Below are 26359 nucleotides of genomic sequence, written 5' to 3' on the forward strand. Positions count from 1 at the left end.
TGTTTTGCACAACTCTCTTAGATGTGTTATTACGACATAAATGCAAAGCCACTATTAATAGTGTATCTTTGGAAAGTATGCCAAATATATATATTTTTGACAACAGGCAGGATAGATAAACTGGACCAACGGATTTATTGATTTATTCTCAAAAGAATGCTTGTTCTCTCGTGTACTCTCATAAATGCTCTCATAACAGGAGAGCTAGAGACCAATAACAATCATATGGTTTTTGAAGACTTGCAATATAGCCTAGCGCACAGAACACACAGACTTTTTGTGATGCTTTTATCATTTTGCTGTGCATTATGAAGCTTGAAAACCTCAGTCAAAGTTCATTATAATTGCATAAATAGCAAGGTCAATTCTTTAAAACACTGAACTAAAACCACACAGGTTTGGTTGCTCATTTCGTGTGAACCATCCCTTTAAAATGTCAAAATGTCCTTATTATAGGCCTAGTTGTTTGCATTCATAGTCTACTATTGCATTAGTGATCTTTATCTATCACAGACTTGTATGGAGTGTAAATAATGAAACTATGTGGTTATCTTTCATTATCTGGCAGCTGCTGGTGACGTACACCAAGCAGATACAGAGAGTCACTGTGTTGCTGGATTTACCTTATCGTGTCTTATGCCACTGATGGATCAGTGACAGGGTCAACACACACGCGGCGAGCTCGAATATCCTCCGTCTCAGTATACACAAGCCCTAGAGGCCTCCCACAGGCGTCTTTAAATAGATAAGCACTTTACATTTGTAGCCAAGGCCATAACGTTAGAGGAAGGTACGCGTAACCAAAGTTAGACGCACTGATATTAGTCAGCAGATTTAGACATCACCTCTCCTGGTAGTCATGAGGCATGCATGAGAGCTTATCCCAAGAGTCTGAAAGTATTGTGCTGCTTTTTCTATTTGTGTTTGCTAGAGGTAGGTATGTTCCCAGATGCCTTGGAGGCCGTTGGACAGGTGGAGGGTTTGACGCTGTCCCCTCCCCAGACTCTTCCAGACCCTGATGATGATCTGGAATTGGGCACTGAAACAAAAAGACGAGGCAGATATCGTCATAGCTTACAGATACTGAAGCCCTTCCGGATCACACACAAGTAAGTTCTCCTGGTTATAGTAAATATGTGGGTAGTTAACAAACAAATGGGCTCGACATTAAGATTAAATAATCCCCCTTTTTTTCCCCTTCTCTTGTTCTTTTAAATGGCCCTGCGGTGTGAATAAAAGTGTAAATATTTCATGCAGTCCTTCAATTAATTTGAGCTCATAAACACTGCATGTATAATAATTATAGAAGAATTATCGAATGCTGTTTAAAATAGTTTTTGCTGGAGTGCAGTGCACAGTGAAACAAGGGATTCGTTTACTTTGACACATTGTTTACAACAGTTAGATTCCCATATGCTGCATCCACACGCAGACATAAAACTTATTTTGTGATTATTATTCATGCTTAAAATGTGGAAGCAACACTACGCAGGATGTGATGGATAGATGAACATGCAAGGGTGCCACCTTTACATGACAAGTGACTATACGAACATGTTTTTTTTTGGGGAGTCATTCCACATTTTTTAATTGGTGTCAATGAGGGTTTTTTTTTAATAGACTGGCTGTATAAAACTGTATAGCTTTTTTTTTAACATTTAAGTAACATGTAAGTTCATGAGCAGTCAATATAAAATTGCAATTAGATAATGCCAATATATTTAATTAGTATTTCTGTCTACACTGTTTATTTGGATACTTATTTTGTATTTCTCACTTCATGAGGACAGTCACAATTTTCACATTTGACATTATTTAAATAGATATTTTTGTGTTTATGGACAAAATCTCTGTTTCACACAAGCAGTCGGAGCAAACTACAAAAGGAGACTCGTGTTGTACTTTCACACAGCGGGGTTACTACTTATTTCCTTAATAACTGCCTTTTTTTTTTTCTTTGAGAAGTCTAATTTACATGAACAGGGGCACCACATTTACGTCCAAATAGTGAACACTGAACAAAAAAGGAAGCTATGAGCTGCTTTTATCATCTGAAGGTTTGTGTGCATGTCACAACATGTTTAGCCTGTATCAAAACCGACAGACATGCTTTTTAATATAGTAGTTCACTCCAATATTTTGCTTCATAAAAGCCTGTATTGTAAAAGCTTTTGTTGTTTAAATAGGTGGACCTATATATATAGAGTGCACTTATTGTGTACATACTGTATGTGTTTTACATTTTACTTCTATTTAAAATAACCTGTATGTAATTACATCTATAATTACACTTTTGACCTTACCTCTACCCCTTAACCCATCCAAAGTTCACCCAAAAATGAAAATTCTGTCATCATTTACTCACCCTCATGTCCTTCCAAACCCGTAAGACTTTCAATCATCTTTAGAACACAAATTAAGATCTTTTTGATGAAATCTGAGAGATGTTTTTCCCTCCATTGACAGCTACTCAACTGAAACTTTGAAGCTTCAAAAAGTTCATAAAGAGATAATAAAACTAATCCATATGAAATGAGCAGTTTAGTCCAAATTTTCTGAAGACACTAGAGAGGTTGTTTTATATGATGAACAGATTGAATTTAGGCTTTTATTCACATATATACATTGATCAGCGAACAAACAGAACCTCAACAGAACCTGCTTGATGCGTGAGAACAAACCTCATTGGTTCTTGCTGAAGCTCAAACGTGATGGGTAACACGAGAATGAACCTCATTGGTTCTTGCTGAAGCTCAAACGTGCTGCGTAACACGAGAATGAACCTCATTGGTTCTTGCTGAAGCTCAAACGTGCTGCGTAACACAAGAATGAACCTCATTGGTTCTTGCTGAAGCTCAAACGTGATGGGTAACACGACAATTAACCTCATTGGTTCTTGCTGAAGCTCAAACGTGCTGCATAACACAAGAATGAACCTCACTGGTTCTTGCTGAAGCTCAAACGTGCTGCGTAACACAAGAATGAACCTCATTGGTTCTTGCTGAAGCTCAAACGTGCTGCGTAACACAAGAATGAACCTCATTGGTTCTTGCTGAAGCTCAAACGTGCTGCGTAACACAGGAATGAACCTCATTAGTTCTTGCTGAAGCTCAAACGTGCTGCATAACACAAGAATGAACCTCATTGGTTCTTGCTGAAGCTCAAACGTGCTGCATAACAGGAGAGTGAACCTCATTGGTTCTTGCTGAAGCTCAAACGCGATGGGTAACACGAGAATGAACCTCATTGGTTCTTGCTGAAGCTCAAACGTGCTGCGTAACACAAGAATGAACCTCACTGGTTCTTGCTGAAGCTCAAACGTGCTGCGTAACACAAGAATGAACCTCATTGGTTCTTGCTGAAGCTCAAACGTGCTGCGTAACACAAGAATGAACCTCATTGGTTCTTGCTGAAGCTCAAACGTGCTGCGTAACACAGGAATGAACCTCATTAGTTCTTGCTGAAGCTCAAACGTGCTGCATAACACAAGAATGAACCTCATTGGTTCTTGCTGAAGCTCAAACGTGCTGCATAACAGGAGAGTGAACCTCATTGGTTCTTGCTGAAGCTCAAACGCGATGGGTAACACGAGAATGAACCTCATTGGTTCTTGCTGAAGCTCAAACGTGCTGCGTAACACAAGAATGAACCTCATTGGTTCTTGCTGAAGCTCAAACGTGATGGGTAACACAAGAATGAACCTCATTGGTTCTTGCTGAAGCTCAAACGTGATGGGTAACACGACAATGAACCTCATTGGTTCTTGCTGAAGCTCAAACATGCTGCATAACACGAGAATGAACCTCATTGGTTCTTGCTGAAGCTCAAATGTGCTGCATAACACAAGAATGAACCTCATTGGCTCTCACTGAAGCTCAAATGTGCTGCATAACAGGAGAGTGAACCTCATTGGTTCTTGCTGAAGCTCAAACGTGCTGCGTAACACGACAATGAACCTCATTGGTTCTTGCTGAAGCTCAAACGTGCTGCGTAACACGACAATGAACCTCATTGGTTCTTGCTGAAGCTCAAACGTGCTGCGTAACACAGGAATGAACCTCATTGGTTCTTGCTGAAGCTCAAACGTGCTGCATAACAGGAGAGTGAACCTCATTGGTTCTTGCTGAAGCTCAAACGTGCTGCATAACAGGAGAGTGAACCTCATTGGTTCTTGCTGAAGCTCAAACGTGATGGGTAACACGACAATGAACCTCATTGGTTCTTGCTGAAGCTCAAACGTGCTGCATAACAGGAGAGTGAACCTCATTGGTTCTTGCGGAAGCTCAAACGTGCTGCTTAACACAGGAATGAACCTCATTGGTTCTTGCTGAAGCTCAAACGTGCTGCATAACACAAGAATGAACCTCATTGGTTCTTGCTGAAGCTCAAACGTGCTGCATAACACAAGAATGAACCTCATTGGTTCTTGCTGAAGCTCAAACTTGTTGCGTAACACGACAATGAACCTCACTGGTTCTTGCTGAAGTTCAAACGTGCTACATAACACAAGAATGAACCTCATTGGTTCTTGCTGAAGCTCAAACGTGCTGCATAACAGGAGAGTGAACCTCATTGGTTCTTGCTGAAGCTCAAACGTGATGGGTAACACGACAATGAACCTCATTGGTTCTTGCTGAAGCTCAAACGTGCTGCATAACAGGAGAGTGAACCTCATTGGTTCTTGCTGAAGCTCAAACGTGATGGGTAACACGACAATGAACCTCATTGGTTCTTGCGGAAGCTCAAACGTGCTGCTTAACACAGGAATGAACCTCATTGGTTCTTGCTGAAGCTCAAACGTGCTGCATAACACAAGAATGAACCTCATTGGTTCTTGCTGAAGCTCAAACGTGCTGCATAACACAAGAATGAACCTCATTGGTTCTTGCTGAAGCTCAAACTTGTTGCGTAACACGACAATGAACCTCACTGGTTCTTGCTGAAGTTCAAACGTGCTGCGTAACACAAGAATGAACCTCATTGGTTCTTGCTGAAGCTCAAACGCGATGGGTAACACGACAATGAACCTCATTGGTTCTTGCTGAAGCTCAAACGTGCTACATAACACAAGAATGAACCTCATTGGTTCTTGCGCGTCAAGCAAACATGCTTGAGCTTCCACTTGACCTGATGTGTGAGATGATGAATGTTTATATGTCAATAAAGGCCTAAATTCAATCTGTTCATCATATAAAGCGATCATTTCTCTTCAGAAAATGTGGACTAAACCGCTCAATTCATTTGAATTAGTTTCTCTTTATCGCTTTATCTCTTTATGAACTTCTTGAAGCATCAAAGTGGTATTTGCGTAGCTGTCAATGGAGACAAGATTTTTATTTGTGTTCCGAAAATGAATGAAGTCTTACAGGTTTGGACCATCACGAGGGTGAGCAATTAATGAAAGAATTTTCATTTTTGGGTGAACTATCTCTTTAAACCTACCCATAAGACTAAACCTAAACTTTACGAGTATCCTACCTCAAAGCAACAAAAGTGTTTTGCAATAAGTAAGTAACAGTAAGTACATTTTACATGCAAATTATTATTCCTTTTTTCTATGTAAGTGCTTAGTAGTTGAAGACACCTAGTATAAAGTGGGACAAAATAATTTTCTACTTAATTAAGTGTGACAAACTTCTACCTACATGGAAAGAGGGAAAAGTGTAACCTGTTAATATGGAGCCAAAATAAATTTACACACTGAAACACTTTTGTTTGAGTTCCAAAACAGGCTTTAGGGTACGTTTGCTATGTTGCCATTTGAACTCAAGTGACAGTCAAATGAGGTCTTGATAAGAACGCTCTTATCCTTTTCTCACAGGCGGCTCAATTTTTTACATGCTGACTGATAAAGAGCCAGTGAACTTTTTCACTGCTCCGTAAGAGTTCTGAGAGGGACGTGCAAACTGCTGTTCAAACACAAAAGTGTGATTCATCTTCTATTTGGCCACAGCGAGTAAAGATTTTCTCAGTCTCCCTCTCGCGTTCAAGGTCACACCGTTCTCAGACATAGCACATAGCGCCTAGATGACTGATACGAGCCAAACTGTTCCTTTTTCACCCCCAGACATCAGCACCCTGTGGACAATGCAGGATTTTTCTCCTTCATGACCCTGCAATGGCTGTCCCCTCTGGCATGGAGCGTCCACAAAGCATCCTGTCTCAAAATAGAAGACGTGTGGGGTCTGTCTTGCCACGAGGCCTCGGAAACAAACTACCAAAGGTGAGCTGCTGCATGGTGGAAACTGTCTGATCCATTTTCAAAGGCTCAGCGAGGTCTCCGTTTACTGTCAGGTTGTGTTTGTCTGAATGCAAGTACCTTGGAGCCAAGCCCAAGTTAGGCATCTCTCATGCTCGTTTCCCAATGCTGATACGTGAACAAACAGCACTATTAGAAAACACCTCCTGAGCCAAGGTCTCACACAGTTGATGCCTTGATAACAAGAGGTTGGGTGTGGGAATCCCTCGAGTCACGGTGGGGAATGATGGATGCTCACCTCCCACGCTCACACAGCCCAGAGAGTTATGGCAGGTGGGTGTTATTCATAGTAAGGATTAGACATCAGAGAGAGAGAGAAAGTTAGTCTGCACCTTTCCTGCAGAACGGTTATGTCATTAACACGTGTGATCGGCACTCCGTGTCCCTTGCGACTAAGCTGGCTCCTTGAGAATCGTACGGCTCAAAGGGTTTCTCGAGGACATGGGAACATGGAAAAGCACCTATAATCTGTAATTGCCCTTTTGCTTCTCAGATCTGTGATTAACCCACATCTGGTGAATGAATTGGATCAGACTTTGATAGCATAGAGTGGGCCTTCTTTTGTTGCGATCAATGATCGTATGTTAAATACAGGCTCACGTATTTGCCATCCGAATGGCTTGACAGCTATGCCTCAGCGACTCTGTAACAAGCGGTGTCAGTTTTCAGTGTTTGACCTCGGGGTCTGTTTCTCCCGTTACTGCATGCATGTCAGAGATAGCTAGGACGTGTTTATGGCATGTGTACATGTTTGTGTGAGGTGTGCAGAGGAGTGGATTTTTTTTCTGGGGTCTGGAACACTTACATAAAGTGTTATCTTCAAAACAGAGGGGGTTGGGGGCCTGCAAGGCTGTTGGAAATGTAAAGAAAAAAGATACAATTCACAAGTTTTTTTACCCTTGTGAGAGATAAAAGTTGAATTTGTGGAATTTTTATATCAGTCCTTGAAAGGCAGCTGTAGGTCTATGGCATGAGAACCGAAAGGTCCTTCAGATTGATTGTTCATTCTGAGGGGGAATTTCGATGTCTTAAAAGAGGCTTTGAATGTTTCAATATCAACATTGCAATATTTCATAGAAATTGAACATCATTTATGATTTATAACGTATGTGTGGATGATTTGGCTTCTAAATGTGTGCCCAAAATTAGCTCTATTACTCAGTTTACCTGAGGAACAGAAATAAATGGTGTTGTTTAACCCTTGAGCTTAAAATACAGAAAGTGTTTAACATTTAAAGGGTCATGAAACCCTAAACCAAATTTTCTGAGATTTTAACAGAGTTATGAGTGTTGAGCATCGTATATTTGATTGTTGGAGAAAACTAGTTCATTTTAAACATTTTTGCGCTATATTCAACTTCCGGGTTTATATTAAAGGGGTGGTAAAACACATTCTTTCGAAGGCTTGATTGTGTTTGTGGGGTGCACTGTAACATGTGTTCATGCTTCGTTTTTAAAAAAATGCATTATTTTTCATATATTTTACCTTTATTCTACACTGCTCTGTCCCTCCTTGTAAAAATGGTCTGATGGTTTCCGGGTTCTATGAGGCCGGCCCCTCAAAAATACGCAATGGGCTCAGATTGGTTAGCTGGCCCAGTGTGCTGTGATTCGCTAACCACCTAGTGCACGTTTGTCGGAAACGTCACGCCCCTTTCCTTTACCGGTAGTCTGTGCTTTGGTAGTATTAGAAACAATGGCGTCAATAAAACCATACCAATTTGAGCCCGAATCGGACCCAGACAATTTTAGTGAAGATGATCAAGCAGAACCTGTTCAACCTGTTCAGTCCTCAAGAGTAAAAACTGCGGATCTATAGTGATCGCTACTGAATGGCACTGTTACTTTTGTATTTTTAGAACGATTATAGCCAAATATCTGTCGCAAGAACTATTAACCCAAAACGAACACTAAACATTGGCTTTACTAGTAGCCAAATCAAACACAGAACCATGTTTAGCATGCCCGTAGATAAACAAGCATGTAACGTTAGATAAACAATACATAAAGCTCTAATCAAAGAATAATTTACACTAATTCCAAGTTCGCTGTTGAGATTTTTAAAAAGTTTGTAACGTTAGGTGTTTGTCGGATAACGTTAAGTATGAATGAGCATTTAACAAACTGGTTTGCAGAGCCAAACAGCGTTGTCATTTGTTTACTTCCTTGCTACAACGTACAATTAACAATGCGAACTATTACAGGAAAACACATAGACGAAAAATAAATCATACTTACAGGTTGTGGCCCGTAAACAGCTTCTGTTTTTAAATCCATCTTTCAGTACAAGCCGTTGTGCGAATCCTGCATTGAACTCGCGAAGATTGTGGAAGCTTTCTTCCGTGAAATGTGCAGCACAGAGAGCGAGATTTGGTTAATAATTATGAGGGACCGAGTTAAAAATAAATTTTAACCATTGATCCCTAACTCCCCCGTCCCTAGGAAGGCTGAACAAAGTGGACCTGCAATCCTCTTTACGGCCCATTAACCGATCAAACGGCTCATAATAATAATTCATTTGTTACATTTATATAGCGCTTATCTGGTTACTCAAAGCACTTTACATATAGAAGGGGGGAATCTCCTCAACCACCACCAATGTGCAGCATCCACCTGGATGATGTGACGGCAGCCATATTGCGCCAGAGCGCTCACCACACACCAGCTGATTGGTGGAGAGGAGACCGAGTGATGAAGCCAATCAGTATATGGGGATGATTTGGAGGCCATGATGGACAGAGGCCAGTGGGCAAATTTGGCCTGGATGCCGGGGTTACACCCCTACTCTTTTTTCGAAGGACATCCTGGGATTTTTAATGACCACAGAGAGTCAGGACCTCGGTTTAACGTCTCATCCGAAGGACTGATGATAGGCTCATAAAACTGTGTTGTCTGTCACAAGGCGTTTCTCAATGTCAAGGAAGGATCCTCGGAAGCCAGAATTCCGAGGATGCTACGTCATCGACGTCCGTCGAAGGGCTGTTCCAATGTCGAGGATCCTCGGAATTTCAACCAAGGTCTGAGTCCTTCGTCCGAAAAATATGCCATATACAGGAAAGGATGCATACGAGTAGACTTCGCGCACTTAGCGTTCTCAAATCACCCACAATCCTATGCGCGCAGCTTTGCTATCTTGTTCAAAAAATACAAATTATCGGACGTTGGCAGAGTCGGAGCGTTAACGGGGCAATATGCTTTCAAGTGTAAGTATTTACGTTACCAAACATTTGTTATAACCGTAGTAAATATAAGTAAAGTTTAACTTGTAAATGCCAGTACAAATTACAACCGTATACAAATGACGTTATTGATAACGGACGCTAACGGACCATTTCACTGACGTAATGAGGCTGACGTGCACTTGCTAGCCTGTTCCTTTTGCCTGTTCTCCGAATGCTTAAGAGGAGCCTCGCCTAGCCTCTGAAGGAAGTGACTTGGAAGGATCAGTCCTGCAGAGGAAGGATCCTTGACATTGAGAAACACCTACAGTCTCCCCTCATCCCCCTCCACTCCACAGCTTAACCACGCCCACTTTTATAGCATTTTTTAAAAACTGTGGTGAGAACTGACGGCTGCTGAAATTAAATACTGCACATTTATGAATTTAGATATTCAGGCATCTTTGGCAGTATCCCCAAAAAACAGGGTGATCAGAACACAACAAGGATCAGAGGGATCTTGTATCATTCTGGAGAGGTTTATAAATGAAATATGAGGTGAAATATATTTGATTAAGTAAGATATACAAGAGACATAAAAGTAGTACAGCTGTGTGTGAAACTGGTTGCCAAGGACAAAAATCAATTATACAGTTCAGCATCATTATCTAAAATTATTCGACCTCAGAATGCTGCTATTGACCAAACAGAATTGAGCATTGCAGAGAGCTATTTGGGAATTTTTATTAGTGACAGATGTAACTTTAATTTCGGACATTTCATTTTGATTTCATCTAACAATTTAGTTTAATTTGTTAAAGTCGTGATAAAAAGGAAGTAGAGACCAATCTTTTCTTCTGTATTGTGGCTGTGTACTTGGTTCTTGGATTTTAATTGTGGGTGTTAAGCGACTAAATGACTGGAATAGTCCTGCATACGTCACCAGAGAGTAGTCTGTCACTTTCAATGGAAGATCCAATAATGACATTCTGATTAAGTCAATACATTAAAAAAACTATTATAAAAGCATGCATGGATGAATTGTACACAATACTATCACATTCATAAATAACAAAATAACATCCATTTAGAGGATTCAATACGCAGTCCACTCACTTGCCATGTAGTTTAAAACACAATGTCTTTGCTTGATTTAATGCATCATTCAGATTGGAGTGGCTGTGGCACGAGGAGCTCAAGCGGCGGGGGAAGGACGGGGTGTCTCTGTCCCGGGTGTTCTGGAGATTCTGTCAGACTCGTATGCTGGTGGCAATCTTCTCCCTGCTCATCACCATGGTGGCTGGATTTGTTGGACCTGTGAGTTGTAGTTTTCCTTGTTTTCCCTCTGACAAAACTGACCTGCTGGGGCCAGTTGCATAAACACAGCTATTATGATAAGAACTAGTATGGACTGGATAGTTCACCCAAAAATGAAAATGTACTCACCCTCATGTTGTTACAAACCCTTAAGCTCATCTTCAGAACACAAATTAAGCTCTTTTCGTATGGATTAGTTTTACAATCTCTTTATGTACTTTTTGAAGTCTCTCTCAAAGAACTCTTCAAAGTGTCAGTTGTGTAGCTGTCAATGGAGGGACAGAAAGCTCTCAGATTTCATCTAAAAGATCTTCATTTGTGTTCAGAAGATGAACAAATTTTCATTTTTGTGTGAACTAACCCGTTAAATTCTTGTATGACCCACTAGCATTTAGTCAAGGGACATTCAGTCTTACTTTTCGGTATCAAATTAGTCCTGCCCCCGTTTATCACGTCACTTCAAGCAGTCCTGGTTGGTTAACGTGGCACGAACAGACACCAAAGTTCAGATTTTTCAACTCAGGCGTCAGACGCAAATTCGCTTCAAATGCATGAATGCACAAAAATCACTTGCGTGTATCGCACAAGACACTCAATGCGCCTCTTTCGCGCAAACTGGACGCGCGAATGAGGCATCCATCTTGTATGTGCAGGACCTCCAGACACGCACTAATGCATATTTACATTGACTTAACATGGAAATCACTCCAGACACTCAATTCGCATTCGGTGTGAATGCAGCATAAGTCTTCACAGTTTATGCCACCAGCCCCAGGGTTGGGGTTTACCTTGCATGCTCAAGGCATTTGCACACCAAGCCTATGTCAAAGAACTAGTGTCACTAGACACGCAAAAATGCCCCGACATTGCCCAATGGCCAGTCGATGGCCTAAATTAAAGATCCAAAAGGACAAAAAGCATTACATAAGTAGTCATTATGACTTGTGCGATATATCCCATGTCTTCTGTTGTAATGTCTTTGTGTGATGCGTTTCTTATTTGGAGCTTGACAGCCAGTGATCATTATGAATTCTTGATGAATGAAAAACAATCTATGTGAAGATTATTTGTGTGTGTGTGTGTGTGTGTGTTGTTCCATGGAAGAAATCAAGTCATACATGTTTGTAATGAAATGTGGGTGAGAAAATAATGACAAGAAGTTTTTATGGATAAACACTGGTGGTTCAGGACTTTCCTGCTTCACACAGAAAACATATCTGCACACACAGTTATTAACAGTTTTATATTTAAGGGATACATTTGAGAGATTATATTTGCAGCTAAGGCTGACTCAAAATTTAATTTATAATGGAAAGCAGAGGTTTTTCATACCTTCTCTTAGTATTAATCCAGAGGATTGTGACGTATGCCTGGTTATTCCATGGTCCAAGGGGCATGTTATTCATATTATTTAAGTTACTGCATGCTGCTTTATTTCTGTTGCCAAATGAGCTTAGATCTTTATTCAACAAAGAGTGATTTAGAGTTAGGATTAAAAAATTCTCAAAAAAAAAAAAAAAAAAACATTTTTGATCTTATTAGTTTCACTATGAGGGGATTTATTTTGGTGTAGCTGGGAGTTTCTTACTGCGACGCTGTTGGGAGCGCAGCTGTTCATTTTATTTCCCCACACAAGGCTGCACATGCCCCTGACAGCACTCGCTTAATAGCATTATCAGGGATTACATGTTACAAAATAGCACACTTATTTCCTTACGTTGATTTGTTTAGTGTTGCATGGGTCAGCCATTGTCTCTGCAGCACGCTCATTTATTTGCAGTAAATTGTAATGCTCTTTTCATGTCTGAAATTAAATATTCCCTCACCACTCCTGCCCACAGCTTTAAGTAAATACTCAAATAATATTGTTATTCATGGCTTACTAAACTACCATTCAAAAGTTTGGGGTATGTAAGATTTTTCAATATTTTTGAAAGAATGTGCACCAAGACTACATTTATTTGATCAAAAATACAGTAAAAACAGTAATAGTGTGAAATATTATTACAATTTAAATTGTAATTTATTTTTCTAATGGTAAAGCTGAATCATTACTCCAGTTTTCAGTGTCACATGATCCTTCAGAAATAATTCTAATATGCTGATTTTGTGCTCAAGAAACATTTCTTATTATCAATGTTAAAAAACGCACACACACCGACCCCAAACTCACCCTAAGGGTTTCATATTTGGTCAGAGGCCTAAAAACAATTTGAAAAGTGATTGGAGGATGATTTAGTTATTATTTTAGTTATTTAGTTATTATTTCTTTCTTTCTTTCTTTCTTTCTTTCTTTCTTTCTTTCTTTCTTTATACATATATATATATACACACCAATCAGGCATAACATTATGACCTACTATTGTGTTGGCCCCCCTTTTGCTGCGGCCATAGTCACCAGGGAATACATTTCCATGAAAGGGTGTACATGCTCTGCAACAATGCTTAGGTAGGTGGTACGTGTCAAAATAACATCCAGAGGGCTTTCCTTCATCCCATAGTGCATCCTGGTGCCATGTGTTTCCCAGGTAAGCGGCACACCCACACATGCACCCAGCCATCCACGTGATGTAAAAGAAAATAGGATTGGCCCTTGTCAAACTCACTCAAATCCTTAAGCTTGCCCATTTTTCCTGCTTCTAACACATCAACTTTGAGGACAAAATGCTCACTTGCTGCCTAATATATCCCACCCACTAACAGGTGCCGTGATGAAGAGATAATCAGTGTATTCACTCATAATGTTATGCCTGATCGGTATATAAATCGGTATATAATTTTTTTTTATTATTATTAATTACATTTTTGTGATTTAAGTATATGCCCAATCAGCATCCAGGACTAGCTCTGAATTATAATTAGAATGAGAATATTTTGAGACAGAGTCAAAGAAAAAGACCTCAGTGTTTTCTTGTATTTTCTTTAAGCAGTGCTTGATCCCATGACCCCAGCAGAAGTCAGAGGATGTTCTGATACCATAAAACCTCAAAGCTTACCTCTGAAACCCTTTTCATGTAATTTTGATTCTGCTAAAAAAAAAAAAAAAAAAATCTGAAAGTCTTTGTACACCTGTCTCCTCCCTCAGCATCCTTGTTGTGCCATGTTATTCTCAGGCTCTGCTGATCCGAGCCCTGCTCGAGTATTCTCAATGCTCAGAGGTGAAGCTGCCGTACGGCCTGGCTTTGGTCGGGGGGATTTTCCTCATGGAACTGACACGCTCCTGGTCTCTGGCTTTCATGTGGGCTGTCAACTACCGCACGGCCGCACGCCTCAGGGGAGCCGCACTCACTTTTGCCTTCCAAAAGATCCTCCGACTTCGGAGTACTAAAGACGTCAGCACGGGAGAGGTGAGCTGTGTGTTAATACTCCCATTGTAAACACGTTTCTCCACTAAGAATTTTAATATTGATAAAACTGCTTCTCAGGTCATGCCTTGTTTACTCGAATGTAAAGGTAAAAATCTGAGAGGGTTCATGGGAGGGTTCAGGTCCTCTATGTTTGTGAGGTCTGAGTGCTATATTATAGTTTTAGCTTTGAATGACTCATACTGTTACTCTTTCAGCTGGTAAACATTTGCTCCAGTGATGGACAGCGTCTGTATGAGGCGGTCTCGGTGGGCTGTCTGCTGGCCGGAGGGCCTGTTGTTGGAATTCTGGGTCTGTCATACACCACCTATTTCTTAGGACCAACTGCACTCGTGGGATCAGCTATTTTTGTCATCTTCTATCCCACCATGGTAAAATAAGCACATCTAATGCTTTTGGTAATGAATTGAATGTATTTACAGCCTTTACGAATGATACGTTAACACACTCCGCAGCTGAATGTGGCCCAAATCACATTTTCCCCTTTACCTCACATGTGACACAGGTTTTCTTAGAGGACAGTTTGATTGCCGAAATCATAGTAATTGGATTGATGGCTCAATTGGACTGAAAAGACTTCATGTGAACGCCTCAATCAATCTTCCTGAAATTTCAAAAGGAAAAATATTAAGCTTGTAAATGCTTGAATCAGCTCTCAGCCTCAATATACTTAAACAGGTCATATCACATATTAATTCCTCTAGCTGCTCTCTCGACCCATTACCCACTTACTGTGCTCAGTAACTACAGACTAATCTCTAATCTTCCATTTATTGGTAAAATAATTGAAAAATAGTGTCCTTAAAGCTCAACAACTATCTCAACAGCAGTGAACTTCGAGACAAACCACAGCACAGAAACAGCCTTGATTAACTTGGCTTTAAATTATTTGCAAGTTATTTGGGACTATTAGGGTTATATGGCTATCCCTTTAGATCTGAGTGCTGCTTTTGACACCGTTGATCATGAGATTCTACTCAACTGACTACAGAACTGGGTCGGGTCTATCAGGTCCTGTTTTAGGGTGCTTTCACACCTGAACGTTTGTTTCAGAACCTGGTGCATTTTCCCCCTTGGTTCGGTTCGTTTAGGCATATGTGAACACAGCAATCGTGCTCAGATACACACTAAAACAATCACTCTGAGACCGCTTGAACAAGGTGGTCTCGGCCCTATTGCAAACAAACTCTGGGGCGGTTCTCTTGAGGTGTGAAAGCAATCTGACCCAACGGACCAAATGGTATTATAATTCATAACAGGAAATGGGCTATATAAATAGCAGTCGTGTCTGATTCTGTGAGTTATCACAGTTGAAAACCAAAAGAGCACCTCTTCATCTAATGTTGTGCAATTGTGCGAGAATGTTGTCCCGATGAAGCCTTGATTCCTGCTCTAGCTGCATTATAACATTCATATACTACTGTTTGCGTGTCTTGACACAGTTAACCTGTAGACAGTGCTGGGAGATCTGAGTGAGAGCGTTTTAATTTGCTACGAATGTAGTATATAATTTAACCGTGGGAATGACGGCTACATTCGTTTGGTGATTGCGTGTGTCTTGACAGTTGCAAATAAAGCCACAATAAGCTCATGGAGCAAACTTGTCAATTATCTTTCTTGATGAATGACGCAGAGCAAACTCTGACCAATAACACATTTTGGTACGCTTTGAAAGGTTGCCTTGTGAAAGCGAACCCTATCATGAAGAAAATGCAACATTGTAACAAATTAAGTCCCTGTTTCAGAATAAATCCAGCGATCTATAGGTGTGAAAACATTAGACTGGTTCTGATCCTACTTAAGCAGCAGGGAATACTATGTTGCACTGGGAACCCCTATTTTCCGGATGTTGCGTCATATCTTGTGGTGTTCCTCAAGGCTCTATTTTGGGTCCTCTATTATTTAACTTACACATGCTTCTTTTAGCTGTTGTAAATAATCAGTCAAATATTTCTGTTCACCAGTATGCAGATGGCAGCAGCTCTATCTTTCACTTGCACCAGATGCCCACAATTAATTTTCCACCCTGCTGGCCTGCATTGAGAGCATAACATTGTGGATTTCACAGAACTTTCTACAGCTAAACAAAGATAAGACAGAGGTATTTGTTATCTGTAATTACGCACAGAGAACATCTAGCTATTGCTCCATATCTAAAATCCACTTATCATAGTCACGTTTGACAGCAATGACCTTAGTTTAAAACAAAAAAAATATATTAGCAGTGTTACTAAAACAGCATATTATCACCTCAGAAACATCTGAGAATGTGATATTTTCTACTCCAATAGCATTTTTGCTGCGTTACTGAAGAGCTCCAAGAGGCCTTTCCTTGATTTATTTATTTTATTTTGTACACATGTATTGCTCTTCTGTAAAGCACTTTGGAACATAAAAGGTGCTATATAAATACAACTTTAATTTACTTATTACTAACTCTGATTCAAAAATATCTTCCACACATGTGCAGTGCCATGATGTGTATGTTTACGTTCATTTTACGATCTGGTCAGTGGGTGAGAGTGCAAACAATAAATCTGTTTAGTTTTTTTGTGACCAAATCAGAATTTGTGTCATTTTTAGCATAATCTAACTCATTAATGCATAAATTGAATAATTGGAAAGAACAATGAACAAATGTATGATTTTTTTGCATATTGCGCATGTGTTTAAAATGTTACAAACAAATCTATCTATTTATCTAGCTAGCTGCTCGGTGGCTCAGTGGGTAGCACTGTCGCCTCACAGCAAGAAGGTCCCTGGAGGAGGTTTCTGTGTGGAGTTTGCATGCTCTCCCTGTGTGTGCGCGTGGGTTTCCTCCGGGTGCTCACAATCCAAAATACATGCGGTATAGGTGAATTAGAGGGGCTAAATTGTCCGTAGGTGTGAATGTTTGTGTGTGTGTGTCCCAAGCCATGTAATTGGGGAAAGATATTAAATACATTATGGACCCTATTTTAACGATCTGAGCGCATGGTCTGAAGCGCATGGTGTAGGTGCACTTAGGGCATGTCCGAATCCACTTTTGCTACGGGAAAAAAGTGTCGGCACGCTTTTGGGCATACCGTGCAGTCTCATCTCCCATTCCCTTTAAAAGCCAGTTGCGCTTGCACCATTCACTATTTACATGGTGGAATTTGCGAGCAGAAAGACTGAACGCTTCTCCAGAGAGGAATCCTTTTATTTTTATTATTTTAAAAAATGTTTGTTTGCTGCTGCGTGTCCCTGTGTGTGTAATAAGCAGAGTGTGTGCACGTTGTGCACCCGCCTATAGGTGCATATTACTAATGCGCCCTTTAAATAACGCAAAAAAATACAGCGCTATTGACTTTAGACCAGGTTTAAAAAATAGCAACGTGCCATCAATGCGTCTGAACACACCTCGTTTTCAGACCAGCACGCCCATGGGCGCACAAATGGCTACAAATTGAACAAATTAAACAACATGGCGCTTGGCGAGAAAATGATAACTACGTCAGGCTGAAACTAGCAAAAAACACTTTATTATGTGTGAGTCTGACGTCTCATTGTGCCAGGTGTATGATAGAGCCCACAATATGCATTATATATAACCCTGCTTAAACCATCCAGACTAGCTAACAATTGCCTTAAGCTTTAAGACTGGATGTCAAAAGGTCTTCTAAACTCGTGTAATAACAAAATGTGATTCAATTATATTATAAAATATTGTGATTATGATAAGCATGCAAGGGAAGAGGCATGCATGCAGCAGTTTAGATGTCATTTGAGCCACATTAAAAGGTTGCAATGATTTTCAGCAGATTTTTGTGCCGTACATTAACAGTTTTACTCTGGGGGGTTTCCCTTTGAGTCAGGACACACTGTAGCCTTGTGACTGGCTGTACAGGTTGTTCTTCACATAATAATTATTTCCCACAGATGTTGGCCTCTCGCATGACAGCGTATTTCCGTAAGAAGTGTGTGGTGGTTACGGACCTGCGCGTCCGGCTGATGAACGAGATCCTGGGCTGTATTAAGTTCATTAAGATGTACTGCTGGGAGATGGCGTTTGCCCATAACATCCAAAGTAAGACAGCGCTCAACTACACCCACTCAGACAGTAGCACTGACTCAGTCACCATCATTATATGCTCACTTCCTGTTTGTCTGAGTGCTTAGATGTCATAGTCTCCATGGAAATCAAAGGATCATCTCTGTGGATTCACACTGCATTCAAAGGAACAATCTCAAGGTTCCTAATCCACTGTCTTGGCTCTGTCCTTCCTCTGTCCTCAGTCACTGAAATGTCCTGACAGTCCCTGAGCTTCAAGATTACTTCACAAAGCATTTAGCGCTCTTTATTCCATAATATCTTTGGAGCAGTTTGACTTTGTTGAATGTTAGATAATACAAATTTGGGTGACGTGGATATAGGCTACCATTCAAAAGTTTAGGGTCAGGGTGTTTTTTATTTTATTTTAATGAATACTTTTTTTCAGCAAGGATGCATTAAATTGATCAAAAGTGACAGTATAGACATTTATAATGTTACAAAAGATTTCTATTTCAAATAAATGCTGTTTTTTACTTTCTATTCATCAAAGAATCCTGAAAAAACAATATTAAGCAGCAATTTTTTTAAAATTCAGCAAAAATTTTATTAAGCTGTTTTCAATCATTTTCATTAGATGAAATTCAATTCATTTGAATTGTAATTTTTCAAAAACTTCTTTCTAAAACACTTAAGTTGCCCTTTAAAAATGTATGAACCATTGAAACCAAAATATCTAGTAAATCTAATCTAGTATATTCGCCGGTGTAGTTAACCAAAACCAAATATTACTTGTCTTCATTTTGAACTGTAGTTATTCATTCATTTATAATTTATAACCTCTTTCTGTAAAATGTTTGGCCTGAAAAGTGTGCTTGTCCTTTCTTTATAACAAAGGGCACTTGTTTTGGCATTTTGTATGTAAAAAAAATGACATTCAGAGATTTTAAGTTGTGTCTTAAATGTTCAAAAATCAACTGTTTATGTAGGCAATGGATAATTTAAACCTTTAAAATGGGATGTACTGCTTCAGTAGATAATCCATTTTAACATAAGATATTGCCTGTGATGTAGCTGAGCAGAAATGAAGGATCCTTGGCCTTCTGTCTTTTATTTACACCTTTTTGCATGCACTTATGATTAAAATACCACAACCTGTATAGATTAACAACTTCTACATCTGAATTATGGAGATACAGCAATGTTTTCAGAGAATTACGTCCAGTGCTTCTGGTTGTTGTTTAGACCAGCAGCAAAACACTTTGGCCATGAGCCAGAGAGCGGCACTGAATGAATGTGCCAGCTTGCGGGCAGTCGGGAGACAAATATTAGTGCAGCAGAAGGAGGGTGAAATGGGGCATTTGGACACCATCCAATGCCTCACCATTCCCATCTACTGCAACATCCCATTTATGATTACGATCTGTCTTCCGTTACAACCACTCTTCTCAGTGTTGCCGCCGGATTGGATATGGTTTAGCTCCTGTAATATGGCTACCATTCACACTGCAGGTTTCCAGTGTAACGGAAAAAAGCACAATGTCTATAGACAAGTTGAAGTTCATTTAACTTGAGTGCCGCATCTTTTGAATGCCGTTTCATGTGCGAGACGCAGTTCTACAAACCGCGCCCGTTCAAATTGCGCCTACTACAAACGAGGAAAAAATGAAGTAAATGATTTTATGTTTTATGTATGAAATGTTTGTAAGATGAGCTTATATTGCTTTTGAATCTTATTAAGTATTAAATAACTTAAGAAAAAGTAGGAAAACATAAAATAAATTATACTATCAAATTAATATAGACTCATAGTAATTATAGCTGACCTAAACCTTACCCTAAACCTACCCCTTCCATAAAAATAAAATTTGCTGTAGAGTTTCAAAATTAAAATACTTTAAAAACTGAGGATAACAAACTGGATGACAACGCCGTCTAGTGATAAGCACGGTTTATTTTATTTGTATCTTTGTTCTGTTGTATTTATTTGTGCTATTGCTTGTAGTTTTATTATTCGTTCTTATTTTCTTTCTTTTTATTTGACGGTAGTCCTTGACTCCTTTTTTCCCTGAACATAGCACATACCGAAACCGTGACCCTAAAACCATGATACAAACCGAACCGTGAGGAATTTCAATGGTAACACTCAGGTTAGGACGATTCTAAGGGCCTATGCACTTTTGGGGCCCCCAGAGATCGGTTTTATTAGTAGGCCTAGTAGTAATGTAATAAAAAAGTATACATTTATTATCTACCAAAAAGGCTACTATAGGCTACTATACTTGTTGTAGCCATTAAGAAAATGTATTTAGTTTCATATTTATGTTTAAATATATTTTTTTTATTTAATCTATGTTGATTATGAAAAGTGAACAGCATGAGTAAGAAAGGACACATAAGTAGTGATGGGCAATCCGGCTCTTTTTCGTGAGCCGGCTCGTTTGACTCAGCTCACTGAAAAGAGCCGGCTCTTTTGGCTCACAAACGGCTCTTTAATTTTTTTTAATGTTTTGTCTATGATAGGTGTGAAAACAATTCTAATTAAAAGATTAAATTAAATAATAATACTCACAATGTCTCACAATTTCTTTAAAAATGCATTGATTTATGAAAAAATAATACTATTAAACATTTGCATTTGCAACTGGTCCATTAAAGAAGACTGCGTTGCTTTGGGTCGCGGATTAGGCCTACTTGACTGAGTGGATACATCTCCACGTGAGGTGCTGGCTCCAGTCGCTCCTCCACCACCATCACTAGCAGGACCGCTAGTTTCTCGAAGCTCCGCTAGCTTCACAGTTGGGTGCACAGTTCGCATATGCCGGTGTAGGTTGTGGGTAGAACCGGCTTTATGTGAGATTTTGTTTTGGCAAATTCTATACTGTGCTTTAACATTGTCTACATTATTAAAATGATTCCAAATGCTGCTGTGCTTCCGACTCATTTTCCTGCTTTTGTTTGAACTTTTCACAGCTGTTTTTCCTCTCCTCTCCTCCGAGTTTGACAGTTGACACTGTGTGTGCGACGCGTGTGTGTGATGGCTCGGCCCCTCCCTCATGCCGTATAATTGGTTGACACCTCGTGTATGATTGACAGGAACAGAATGTGAGGCTGACCAGACAGTCGAAACGAATGTGTGCGCCTTTAGACCTATATCATATTTTTTTTTGTTCTTTGAATTAGTCAATTATTGTAAATAAAATAAAATGCATTATTTAACTATGACATAATGATTTAATTTCTATGGGCTATATATTTTTTTAAATAGAGTCGGCTCTTCAGAAATGCGAGCCAGCTCCCGTCGTTCACCTAAAAGAGCCGGCTCTTAGAGCCGACTCATTCGCGAACGACCCATCACTACACATAAGATGTCGGAAGAGTGGGTCAGAAATTATTTATTATGGCAAATCAGCATCGTCAGCCGAAACTGACACAGAAAACACTAGAGTTTATTAATAAACAATTAAAATGTCTCCTCGCTATTTTTGACACATTCATAATCATTATTTTGCCGGTTCTTTGTGGCAAGCTTTATGAGTGCGCAATAGGGTAATAGCCTATATTACGCAAGAGCTCATTTGGATATGGTTTAGAATTCTCTCAGTATATATAATTATGTAATTAAATTAACAAAAGTGCTTAGTGGACGAATACCTTAAATGAACAACTACTAGTAGAGTATAGAAAAAACTTTAGTCGGGGACAGCCCTACTTATTTCACATATTTTCGAACCAGCATATCACAAAGGGCATTCTGGGCTGAGCGAGCAGCACTGAGCGGAAAGAGCGAGCTTGTGTAATACACTCTAAAAAAAAGGTTCTATATGGCACCAAAAATGGTTCTTAATCATAGGGGAACCTTTTTTAGTGCTATATAGCACCAATTTTGGTGCTTCAGTGGTTCTTCAGCGGTTCTTCACCGGTTCTTTGACTAAGGTGCTATATAGCACCTCTGAAGAACCACTAAAAAAGGTTCCCCTATGATTACGAGCCAAGAACCATTTTTGGTGCCATATAGAACCTTTTTTTTTTTAGAGTGTAGGTCAGTATTAGATTTTGGATAGCTATCTTAGTTTGTATGTTTGATGTGGAATAGGTCCGGTAGGGGGCCCAACCTCATATTCTTTCATAGGGCCCAAAATTGCTAGCGGCGCCCCTGCACACCTGTTTAGTAGTACAGTCAATCTCAAACACTGACAGAAAACCGTTCTCTTGCTTCTTTGACGGCTCCTCTGTTTGTCTCCAGAGGTTCGATCAGAAGAGAGGAGGATACTGGAGTGGGCCGGCTGTGTTCAGAGCCTGACATTGGGCGTAGCTCCAGTCGTGGTGGTGATGGCCAGCGTGTGCACGTTCACGCTTCACATGGCTCTGGGTTATGACCTCACGGCAGCACAGGTTAGCCCATATTTCTGCTTTTCGTTTTCTATCCGAGGCTCGTAAACAACAGCGAACTTGAACTCACAGAGACCTGTTTTCATTTCTGTCACAACGCACAGGCCTTCACCGTTGTTGCTGTTTTCAACTCCATGACCTTTGCTCTAAAGGTCACGCCCTTGGCAGTGCGTGCTTTATCCGAGGGCTCCGTGGCTGTGAAACGATTTCAGGTCAAAAACACATTCACATGCACAAAAGAACCAGAAATGACTGATCTGCCATTGTTTTCTCACCCTCATGTTTATCCAATGTCCAGATGGTTCTTCTCCAATACAATGAAATAAATGAGGACTGGGACTCAATCTGGGACTCAAAAAGACAAAAAGATTATTTAACCCTATAAAGCTTACTGTATCATATTTGATACACAAATTTCTAAGGCCTCTAAATTATCAACATGATCAAATCTTTGCCGAAAAACCTGTTGTACACAATCTATTGCATGCTTCCTGTCGCCTGATTGATAAAAGTAAAAGTGCTTTAAATTGTAATTTAGTATGATTCTGAAAACTTTCACTTTCAGGTTGTGGTCTTTTAGTTGTAAAAACCTTTACTGACATTTATAAAGTAAATGTAAAAATACATTTTAAATTGTTGTTAGTAGTATTTTAAGATGAACACTTGCTGGACTTGATTATCCAACATAATGTTTTAGGAAAAATCATGATAAAATGTTAGTATCTAATATGATCGTTCAGGCTTTTGAGGAACGTTAATTAATATTGCATTACATTATATGTTTTGTTTATTAATATTGCATTACATTATATCTTATATGCCCCCCCCCCCCCCCCCCCCCCCCCCCCCCACAGAGCTTTGATCATAAAACTAACCATTTAAATATAATTTTACTAAAACATATTATTGGGAGATATAGATTGAAAACTTGATTTACATTACAAGCTATCTGAACACATTTTTGCTCAGTTGAGTCTCTGAATGAAAAATATGATACTCAACAAAAAACACACATACAAAGATTTTTTCTAAAGTTTCAGTAAATTTCAATATTATTTATTTCATACGTCAGGCTTCTAAATGATCACCTCTTCTGAAGTTTGATCAAATTCCAATCATGCTCAAATTAAATTTATCGTTGCACTGGACTACTTTTTTGAGCTTAACAGTCCTAGCCTCCATTGACTTCCATGGAAGAGCAGACTGGACATTCTGCAGTATTTCTACTTTTGGGTTTGGGTTTGGATAAACATCACGATGAGTAAATGATGACAGAATTTGGTAACACTTTAGCTTAGGGTCCAATTCTCACTATTAACCAGTTGCTTATTAGCATACATATAACTAGGATATTGGCTGTTTATAAAGCACATATTAATGCATGACCTTATTCTACAATCATACCCAATCCCTAAACTTAACAACTACCTTACTAACTATTAATAAAAATAATTTGGAGTTTATTGAGGAAAAGTTAATAGTGAGAATTGGACCCTAATCTAAAGTGTGACCCAGATTTTTTTATTATGGGAGAACTATTCCTTCAAAGTGTTGTTTATCAAACAAGTTCGGCGTTCACGGTGTTAATGCCTCCACGTATCCCCACAGAAGCTCTTCATGATGGAGGATAGGGAGCTGATCTCGGTCAAGACGGAAGATCCCTATAATGCGGTGGAGTTTAAAGATGCCACACTGGCCTGGGAGAAGACCTGCGGCTCACAGGGGAAAAAGAGCCGAGTTCAGAAGAAGAGAGGAGGCATGAGAAGAGTTTTGAGGAGGGAGAAACTGAGCTTGTACATCAGCACAGAGGAGAGTAAAGGAAAGACAGAGGAACCCAACGCAGAGCACCTTCTCACACACATGGAGCAGGAGAGCCCGCAGAGCACCATCTCCTCATCCCAGAGCATCCGACCACCGCTGCACAAAACCCTGCACCGCATAGACCTGAGCATCCGCAAGGTACTGTCATAGATCATCAGCATATTTGTACCATTCCATGTGCGGTTTCACGTTCATTACATAGCTCAGTGTCTGAGGTCAGATGTGTTTTTCAATATTTCTCAGATTAAAAAAAAAACAAAAAGGTTTTCATGGCCGACTCAGCTCTTGCCTGCAGGAAAACAGTTCATGAATAGAGGGCTCATGTTGTTTTTCATAACAAGGATTAAACTCATAAAATATCTGTGATTTCTGTGCTGTGCACCCAGGGCTCACTAGTGGGGGTTTGTGGTGGAGTTGGCAGTGGAAAGAGCTCACTGTTATCTGCTCTCCTGGGACAGGTGAGAAATTACATGCAATACCATTCAAAAGTTTGGGGTCAGATTTATTTCTTTTTTTTTCTTAATATGTTTTACCTTCAGCAAGGATGCATTACATTTATCAAAATTGTCAGTAATGATATTTAGGATGTTACAAGATTCAAATAAATGCTGTTCTTTTGAACTTTGTTCATCATAAAGACCTGTAAAAAATGGGCAATGGTTTCCAGAAAAAATTGAACATTGATAATAATAAGAAATATATCTTGAGCAGAAAATCGTCTTATTAGAATGATTTCTGAAGGTTCATGTGACACTGAAGTAATGATGCTGAAAATTCAGCTTTGATCACAGGAATAGATAACATTTTAAAATTAATTACAATAGAAAACATTTATTTAAAATTCTAATAATATTTCACAATATTAATGCTTTGAATGTTTTGATTGATTAAATGCAGCCTTGATGAGCTTAAGAGACGTCTTTCAGAAATATTTTACAAATTTACATCTGATATGGGTTTCAGAATTAGGTGTGGCAAAATGGCTCGATAGCGCCACCTACACAATTTCAATGAGCGCCCCTCCCGCTACATTTTACGAGCATGTAACAAATTTGGTACATATATGTAATGTCCCAATACCTACAAAAAAAGTATCTTGGAGCGAAGTACTAAACACAAGAGGAAGTCAGCGATTTTTGTGCATTTTTTGCCATTTTCACGCGTCGTACTTTAAAGAACTCCTCCTACAATTTTAATCCGATCATCATGAGTGTAATGTTCAAGTTTTTGTTTATGTTCACAGTCATGTCAAGTTCAAGTCAAGTCATCGTTTTATTCTGTTTGCTTTGTCACCATTGTTAAACTCTGCCCTTGGGTTCGGATGACTCGCCTTCATGTTACAAATCTCAAATCTCATTTACATTCAGCTCATTTGTCTAAACCAAGAACCTAGTGCTACATGTCTGAAGCCGAATTTGATTTATGGAAGATTATCAGTGAATAACAACTTAAGATTCGATCTGTTTCTCACGCAAAGTTATCATGACTATGGTTTTCTTTTGGAGCTTGTCAGCTGTTGTTTTTCAGAAAAGAGGAGCATTTCTCCTTATAAGTTCTACTGAGAAAATAACAGCATATGGGGTTGGAACAAAATTAAAGTGAATAATGAAAAACGTTTATTTTTTTATAACTACCCTTTTAACCATCATAAACCAGCCTGGGCATTAACCAGCTGGTCTTCTCAGCAGGGTGAAAGCAGATGTATAGGTTTGATTCTTCGCCTTCTGTCTAGATGACCCTTCTTGGCGGTTCAGTTGCTGTCAATGGAGGATTCGCATATGTTGCTCAACAGGCTTGGATCCTCAATGATTCCCTTAGGGAGAACATCCTGTTTGGAAAACAATACACTGAAGAAAAGTAAGGAGCTTTATCCATGCATGTGTAAGTTATGAATAAAAATGACTTGGGCCTTTCTTCTAAAATTAAACAAGTTTTGTGCTCATCTCTCACCAGGTACAATGCTGTTCTGGAGGCATGCTGTTTATTCCCTGATATTACTGAGCTACCATATGGCGATATGACTGAGGTATCTGCA

General features: G+C 39.5%; 1 protein-coding gene across 1 annotated transcript in view; it reads left to right on the top strand.

The window, feature by feature from the left end:
* The window catches only part of LOC307139412 (ATP-binding cassette sub-family C member 5), a 58854-nt gene that overhangs the window by 826 nt on the left and 31669 nt on the right, over positions 1–26359 (top strand). Inside the window, exons 2-13 of the mRNA XM_079838395.1 lie at positions 932–1109; positions 6068–6223; positions 10587–10734; positions 13848–14081; positions 14297–14470; positions 18000–18147; positions 22358–22506; positions 22608–22715; positions 24112–24462; positions 24711–24782; positions 26057–26181; positions 26278–26350. Coding sequence (XP_079694521.1) covers positions 940–1109; positions 6068–6223; positions 10587–10734; positions 13848–14081; positions 14297–14470; positions 18000–18147; positions 22358–22506; positions 22608–22715; positions 24112–24462; positions 24711–24782; positions 26057–26181; positions 26278–26350 — 1908 coding nt within the window. The 5' untranslated portion in view covers positions 932–939. The remainder of the gene's footprint in view (positions 1–931; positions 1110–6067; positions 6224–10586; positions 10735–13847; positions 14082–14296; positions 14471–17999; positions 18148–22357; positions 22507–22607; positions 22716–24111; positions 24463–24710; positions 24783–26056; positions 26182–26277; positions 26351–26359) is intronic.

The sequence above is a fragment of the Gobio gobio genome (genome assembly GCF_949357685.1).
Source record: "Gobio gobio genome assembly, chromosome: 16".
NCBI lineage: Eukaryota > Metazoa > Chordata > Actinopteri > Cypriniformes > Gobionidae > Gobio > Gobio gobio.